This window comes from Corylus avellana, chromosome ca10, assembly GCF_901000735.1.
Source record: "Corylus avellana chromosome ca10, CavTom2PMs-1.0".
Classification (NCBI taxonomy): Eukaryota; Viridiplantae; Streptophyta; class Magnoliopsida; order Fagales; family Betulaceae; genus Corylus; species Corylus avellana.
Genome location: NC_081550.1, coordinates 16081923 through 16090959, shown reverse-complemented (window position 1 = coordinate 16090959; position 9037 = coordinate 16081923). Strand labels below are relative to the sequence as shown.

Sequence of the window (9037 nt, the reverse complement as noted above, 5' to 3'; positions counted from 1 at the left end):
TTTAAAAAACTAATAACGTTTAGATGGAGGAGGAATTGAGGGGTATTAAGAATGAATGCCAGTTGTCCGCAAAGTACAAACACACAAAATTATCCGGTACCTGCCATCCCTAAATTTTTACTTGAACCCTAAAACCTACAATATCTTGAAGAAAAAATCACAGGCCTCAGACCAATTTTTTTCAACCCTAATTCATTTTCCTTTAGGTAGGCGCAGCTTCCACACCACAACACCTACTTTGCCCACACCGTCTACAACCACTTATCATGGTAGAACTTGGTTATATGTTTTTTCCAATACTGTAGGTGCTTGCATCTAACTTTTTATACCCGGCGGTCAGGAATGTAACACTCATTCCAACTGAGTTCGTCAATGTATAGGAGGAAGAGACTATGCTCCCCATCGCGACGCAAGATATTATGAGTTAATTTCCTATTGTAAATAATCGTATATGTGATTCTTACTATTTTATCGTATCTCATATGCCTCGACTAAGAGAGAACGAAAGAAAGTGGCTTTTGACCCATACAGAAACAGCAGTTCCTTTATACACTATAAAGAAGTACAAACACATGCATGGAAGAAGGGTAATGGGTTGTAGATGGATATAATTGAGCCATTAAAAAGATGGAGTAATGGCATCGAGAGTCGAGACCAAAGCTTATAGAAAATGAACTTAAGGTATGGCTGCTCTTCCCATCTAATTACATTTATTTATAAGTTAATATATAAATATTTTTTTAATGTTTTGTTTTGTTTTGTTTGTTTGTTTGTTTTATTTTATTTTATTTTATTTGAAATTTAGTCAAAAAGTTGAATCTGCAAATAATCAAAATTGTTGAAATATCAAAAAACCCTCTCAAATTTCACGCCGTTCCCATCACCTAAAAAGCCCATATAAAAAAGCAGTTATAAAATCGTTAGTTATTAATTTTAGTAACTGCTAACCACCGATTATAAAATAACCGATAACCGCCTAAGTGGAGCGGTTGCTGTTATTAAAATTCAATAACCGTTTTAGGCGGTTGCGATTAGTGGTTTTAGCCATAAAACCACTAACCGCAACTGCTTGTACAGCCCTATTAAATGGGCCATATATATCAAACGAGTGTGAAGCTCAAAGTTAAATTTGATATATGAAAATATTTTCCATATGATTCATTGGGGTGAAGAGGAAGGAATTCAATTCATGATCCCAAAATACAAAATAATGGAAGGAGGAAAAAAAAAATGAATGGGGAAGAAGGAGATGGACGATAAATAATGGTAAAGACTAATAATAGATTAACAAAAAGTTGAAGAGCACCTACATCTTTCTTAGAGCTTGTTTGAGATTATGGTTTAGTACCTAAAAAGTTGTGCGAAACAAAAGCTAGCATATTTAGTAAAAAATTTCAAAAGTACTTTTTAACTTTCTTACTTTAAAAATTGTCAAAATGCACTTTTCGCAAAAACTTAAAAACGAAACTTTTGCGAAAAAAAAAAAGTCTTTTTTTTTTTTTTTTTTACTTAAAGTTCTATTTCCCGAACACAATCATAAACGTACTCTTAATCATGGATATAATTATAAGTACTGCAGCACCTCATGCATGCATGCACACATGAAGATCCTTGAGGCTGGATAACATAAGAGAAATTGTTTTTTTCAACCATTTTCATATAGTAAATGAATAAAATTATTATTAATTTTGTGTAAAACCCACATGAATTTACAAATTTAATGTTGAATTTATTAAATTTATAAAAAGAAATAGTTAAAAGATGGTTAAGAGAATAATGTGTAATATACCTCATAACATAAAGCTATTAGTATTTTATGCCACACTACAAAAAAAAAGAGAAATGCTTCTATGCATTCTCCTATCATTCTACTTACCATCTCTGCCTACGTGGCAGATGACACGTTTTTATTTTAATTTTTTTTTAAACAAAATCGAATTGCTCACATATCTAGCGGGGGGAAAAAATTGAGCTCCAAATTTGACCCAAATTTGAACCTCACCCGCACGCGTGTTTCCCCTCACCCTCACCCTCACCCTTTCTCTCTCTCTCTCTCTCTCCGGCAATCGACTCTCTCTCTCTCTCTGGCATGGATTGCGCTCTCTCTCTCTCTCTCCGGCCACTGCTCCGGTTCAGACGGCGGCAAACCCAGCTACTCGACTACAACCCATTTCAGGAAATCCAAATTTCACCCAAAATTGAAATCCCCAAATCTCTCCCTCCATCTCCATCTTCCCTCTCCCCCACCCACGGGCCACTGCCACCCACAGCCGGTCACGAGCAGCAACGTCGACCACCAGGACAGAACAACTCCATCTCCAGCGACGAGCATCCACGTGATTCTGCTGAGCAACCCACGCTATGCTGTCAAGCAACCCATCTCCGGCGACGAGCAACACCATCCAACGTTTGAAAGAGTACGTAGCAACATTATTTTCCCTATTTTTACTTTCTTTGCACTAACAGATTTGAGTTGACAATCTGATAAAATTTTGCTGAACCAGTATCTTTTTTGCATAATTTTGACATTGATATGAGTGTTTTGTTGCATGGATTTTTTTTGAGTTGATTGTTGAGCAAGTTTGTTGTTTTGAAAATTTTGTAGGCCGATTGCTAGATGGTTTTTCTGTTGTCTTTTGGAAAATTTATCAATGATTATAACTTTTTAGAGGGATGGGGACAGACTTCTTGGTGCTTTCTTATCCCTTAATATTACTTTTGTTCTCTTTCTATTTTGAGACAAGTATTCTCTTGTTCAAGTAACAATGTTCAAAAGCCATGAATATACGTGTCTATAGAATCAGACCTCTGGAGACATCCAGCGATATGTTCCAGTTTCTGCATTCATGACACCAGATTGTGCTTGCATTCTAACAACACCAAAATCAGCAACCTTGACAACCTGGTAGAAAATGTATTTGAAAATTTGGTAAATCACAAGAGGGGTCTGATAAAAAAAAAAAAAAAATGTTAAAGTAGGAAGACTCAACCAAGTGACACAAGTCCCAAACAAAAGAGGAACAAAATCAGGTTGCTCAATTTGATTTGTTGCAGTAGTTAAATTATACATACTAGCAAACATGTGCATATACTGTGTTAGTTGCATCCCATGTTTTTAGTGCATGTTATGCCTGTTATTTGTCAAGCAACCAACTTGGCATTGCATGGTTCAAAGAATGTCTTTAATGTTTCAAAAGTTGTACAATGATTGGTTGCTTGTGGACATCACTGGTGATAATTTCCTATTTACTGTGTTATCAGGTCTGATTGAACGAATGCTTTTGTTGTATACTACATTTACAGAGATTGTGTTACTAACTAATAATTTTAAATGGTACAGGTAATGTCTACTATTTCTATACTCTCCTTGAGATCACCAAAATGCAGCCCATACCATGGAAGCTGGGGCAGGGGACCTTGCTATTCAAGCTATGGAGAAGTTCCCTGCAGCACAACAAGTGCAAAAAAAAAAAAATCCTCTTGCCTCGTGATCCAGAATCTTGTAGTTAAGAATGCAAAAATAAATCCTACCTCATGTTGCAAGTGATGCATTGACGGATCTGGGGCTGGATGACTACAACTTGTAACCCTTGCTTTAAAACTACATTGTTCCTTCTAAAGCCATATTATTATGTGCCCAACAATTTTGTTGGCCCTCTTCTCGTTGGGCTTTTTATTTTTTAGTTTTTGAGCGGCTATCATGATGTATCCTAATGACCTTTAATGTTACAAGCTTTCTATTATATTTTGTATGACAAAGGTCTCATGTTTTGACATAGATACCGACTCTTTTCAACCAGAGGTAATATGGATATTATAGAAAATTGATTATGGAATGGTGAAACGCGTATAAATCATAGATAACACAAACGGCGAAAGCACTTTATTGTGCCAATTCATAAATATTGTACAAAAAATGGAACATCAAATATCACACCCCCAAGCTCTTTTTGGTGATATTGGAAGCTAGACTACTATAATGATAATTGAAGTAGCAAGTCAAATATGTTCCAAGTTAAGACTAGAAAAATGTAGTGTTTACGTCCATAGTTTGTTGTAAACAAAATTGTTTGGATCAAATTTTCAGCAAAAAAACAATTCATCTAAAATAATAAGGCTATACTCCTAATAAAAAAAATCTAAAAGTTTCCTCAATTTTGTACAACTGTAATTGGTGTTTGCAAACACTCAAAGCACCCAATACACCCTAGACAAAGAATCATTTGCTACAACCACAAAAAGAGCTTTAAATTAAGCCCCTATATTAATCAGATCATCTAGTTAGCCTTAGCCTCTTAGGCAAAAAAATAAAACAAAACAAAACAAAATGAAGAACATCACCTACTACAATACTACAATTGTGATGCATATTCCATCAAAATAATCTAAACATTCACGGTTACATAGAAACAAAACAAAATGAGGAGCATCACCTACTACAATACTACAATTGTGATGCATATTCCATCAAAATAATCTAAACATTCACGGTTACATAGAAACACAAAAAAAGATGAAGCCAACATCAAATGAATGGCTTTGAGTATACACAACAAATCAACTATTGGCATAAATTATATTCTAGTTACGTGATCTTTGAACAAATGACATGCATCAGAAGACGGATACTTGAGAGCTCAACACCAGTAATTGTAGGCAAGTATTGTTGATGGTTGAGTAAGGTACAAACTTCACTGAAGATGGGCCGCACTTGCAATGCAATCATCGGGTCTGATGGGATTATGGCATTAGCAACGTCTGTCATCCAACCAAAGTTCTGGGGTTTGTTGTTATTGATACCATAGGTTAGTTGCCGTAAAAGATGAAGCAATACTACTTGGCTCAAAGGGCGAGGATTTAAAGACAAGATCCACCGTAGATCAACCTAAAAATATCAATTTCAATAAACATACTCATAAAAGATTACTTTAATAGCTAACATAAAACAATGATGAATTTCTAAGAACACGACTTATATGAGACAAATTCACCTGTGAACATAGCCAATATACAATGGACGCATCACATCTTTGTAGGGCTGCAGTGAAAGCCTCTTCATATTTATGTTCGCTTACTAATTTTGATAACTTATTTGTTGGATCAACTGGCACCCCAACCTAACGCACACATGTGAAATTCCAAGGTTTGTAAGGAAACTGTACGCATATTGAATTCCAACACAAATAAAAGATGGAAACTATACCTGAGTAAGAATGGAATCATGGTGACCACCTAATGTTGGGGCCCTCGTTGCCACAAAGATGGAACCCTACATAATGAATTAAACATATACAAAATCAGCATTAAACAAATGCAAAATCAACATTAACACATGCAAAATCAACATTAAAACAAATGCATGGTGACCACCCAAAATCAGGTAAGCCATTGTATTTGTGTCTACTAATTTAAGCTAATCACCTGAGTATGATTTAGCTGGCAGTTCTGACCATAAGCTGCAGGTAAAGATGAAGTTTGGCAAGTGTTGTGTTGATCATGCGTTGCTTTCGTAGTCTACAAATAAGAAATGGTTGTGTAAATGTGTTTCCACAAAAACACAAGTGAAATCTTATGGAGTAATGCTTATTAAGTGAAAGTGAAAAAAAAATATCAACCTGTTTTTTTTGTCTCTTCTTTTTAACATTTTTGTCACTTGATGGCTTGCTTACAATGGGCACCTTTTTTTTGGCTAGCTTCTTGGTGGCTTTTTCTACAGCAGGGACCTTTCTTCTTGACGGTGGCTTCCCTACACGTCTAACCTTAATAGGAGTAAGCACCTTATTATTACTTTGCACCGCCAAACCATCACTAATTTGAATGACTTCGTTACAGCTAGAAGATGCGACTGCAAGTGAATTGTGATGGGAAGGTTGACTAGACGCAACAGACTTCAAGGCACAATATTTTTCCTTTAACATATCAACATTTTTCATCACATCCATGAAATGTTCCACGCTTTCTTTTGTGAGAGATGCTAATTCTTCAAAATTCTTGCACATCTTCTCATGTCTTTGGTCTGCAGGGTTACCAACAAAAGCATCATAACTACTCTTAATCAATGTGTATTTTCACTTTATATCCTTCCTCCATCTGTCAAGAATATATCTAGGTGACACCGTTGTAACTTTCTTTGTCAATAGAACAGAAATGGAATGCCTACACAAGATCCCTCTTAATTCAAACATTGCACAAGTACACTTCACATCAAATTCATCTTCATTGAAGAAAACACCAAATATTTTATCGATCATGCGGTTTCCCGGAAGAGAAACAGATTCAATCACTTGATAGGTGGAAATTGCACCTTCACTTTTAAGATGAGAGTTATTGCACTTGATAAGTTTCCCAAATTGATCTTGAACTTCTTTGAACTTTGTATTTGTGTAAACATTTTGAAACTGTTTCTCTAAAGAAAAGTCACTTCTACATGGAATTGTGCGATTAAAGGAATCGAAATCAGATTGTGTCTCCCTCTCGACCATTTTCCTCAAAGCACTATCAAATTGATCAACAAATTCCTTTAGTGTGGTCTGTGAGTGCACGTAACCATCAAAAAAAGCATTCATACTTTCACTCCGCTGCGTTGTATTCATTCCAGCCCAAAATGTATCTTTCATATATGCCGGTACCCAAAAAGTTCGGTCACTATATAACCCATTTAGCCATGCATTATCCTGAAGTTGATAACTCTCAATTAGAATTTTCCAATTTTCCTCAAATTCTTCAACAGTTTGAGAATCATACAAACAAGTATGTAGGGATCTCTTAATGTCAGCGTACTGTTCATATTTCGCAAACTTTTCAGGCAATTTTCTCATAATATGCCATAGACAATATCTATGTCGAGTTTTAGGAAAAACTCTTGCAATTGCATTTTTCATTGCCCTGGACTGATCTGTTAAAATTGCACTTGGAGCTCGGCCATTCATGCACTTCAACCACGACTCAAACAACCAAACAAATGTATCTGTATCCTCGTTTGATAGTAATCCAGCCCCAAAAAGTATTGACTAACCATGATGATTCACCCCTACGAAAGGAGCAAATGGCATGTCATATCTATTAGTCAAATACGTCGTGTCAAATGTAATGACATCCGCAAAGAATTCATATGCTGCCCTACTTCGTGCATCAACCCAAAACACATTTCGCAACCTACAATTATCATCCATGTCCATCACATAATAGAAGCCGTCATTTTGGTCTTGCATTCTATGGAAATAATCACAAAGTGTCTGACCACCTCCTTTGCCAAGCCGGAGCTCCCTTGCCTTGTTAATAAAGTTTCGGCAATCTTTCTCTCCAAAGGGAAGACTCTCAAACCCCCCCATTTCAACAACCAATGAGTTAAAATTCTTGTTCGCACGTACTCCAACTATATCATTAAGCTCAATCCTTCTTTTCGCAGAACAATTTATATTCTTATAGCACCTAAAAAATCTTGTCTTGCTTGGGCTTAATATATGATTATGCTCAAGCACCACTTTACTCAAATACCATGTTCCATTATCACATCTTGTCACACAAATCCTTGCACAACACCCTGTTCTATTAATTTTTGGAGTTGGCTTCATGGCATTACTTGTGCTGCTTTCTCCCTTATTCGCACCTTCACGAATGCATGTAAGGATCATGTATCTTACTTGGCCATCTTCATCCCTCTTAAGGCATCTTCTCAAGACACCAAAACCAAGTTGCTTACCATATTTCCTATAATATGTGCGAACTTCTTCAGCTGAACTAAAAGTCATTTCTTTCTTAGGTTCTTCAACATTTTCATCCCCATCAATCATCTTGTATTGTACAACTTTTTTTTCCTCATCATCCAATTCTTCATCCGAACTAAACATCATGGCTTCATTAGGTTCTCCATCTTCTCCATCTTCTCCATCCACGTCTATAAAATAGGGATACAAGTTAAAAGCCATCTTGATGGGTCAAAGCAAAATTATAACTAAAACAAAAGTAAAAAGTCTAACCAGTTTTAGGGTCATCTAGGTGGGTTAAAGCATCGTCATTTGGACTATGTGCATACAAAGATTGAACTTCGCCATTATTATCCAAGCGTGAGCTTGAAAAGTCCATTTAAAAGGAAGAGAAGGCAGCCACAATGAGTAATTGAAAATCCGACCTATGCATCATTCAAAGTATTATTGTATAAACCAACTTTACACATCGTCATTCAAAATAATACACATACGAAATGCTAAAGGAAATTACTATCAATGTACAGCAAAAGAAGTCAAACCAAAACACATTAGATGAAAGAAGTCATGATCATTCGGTGACCAACCAACCAAAAAAAAAAAAAAAAAACCCAGCCAACACCATCCAACCCCACAACAACCCTCTTAACAGCCCAGCTTAACTTAGAATTGTCATGAGCCATGATAATAGCTTAAATGTGACTATTTCTCTTATTAATAGTAAGCTTTATCATACCTTACTTTGTACTAATTCTTACATTTTATATTTAATTATGGAATATCATTCAATAACTAATTTTGAGCTTAAATGATGTATTAATATCGTTCAATACAGTAATGTGTTAATGTATTAATGTAATATCATTCAATAACCCTAAAGAAACTGAATTTCTTGTTAAGGTTTAAATTTGAATGTGTATTATTTACACATCTTTAATTATAGCAAGAACTATGGTCAAGTTTTCACCACTTGTGCTGATATTTTTACATTGTAATGTGGCATTTGCTGAACAACAAAGCATTTCAAATTTTTCCAAGAGCAACGGCAATGTGGGAAAAGAAAGAAAAGCAGAAGTACCAAGAGGGTTTAAATGGTGAAAACGTGGGCTGCTTTGAATAAAAAAAAATGCAGATCGGTCATCTCTGCAGCAACATGAAGAAGAGCGGAAATGCTGGGCAAAACAAAGGACATTGATTCCATTATTTTTAACTCAGATCGTACATCAGTTACACAAAGCATTTAGATCAAAGGGCATGTAACCATTGTCCTTCCGCTTGATGAGAAACAGATTTAAAGTGAATTTCTAGATCAATATAAAGTGAATTTCTAA

The 9037-nt window shown here is 35.6% G+C and overlaps 1 protein-coding gene across 1 annotated transcript; it reads right to left on the bottom strand.

Moving 5' to 3' along the window:
- Positions 1-7010: 7010 nt before the first annotated feature.
- LOC132163023 (protein FAR1-RELATED SEQUENCE 5-like) lies at positions 7011-7928 on the bottom strand. Its single transcript, XM_059573223.1, has one exon. It carries the CDS (start codon positions 7926-7928, stop codon positions 7011-7013), a length of 918 nt encoding a protein of 305 aa, XP_059429206.1.
- Positions 7929-9037: the final 1109 nt, after the last annotated feature.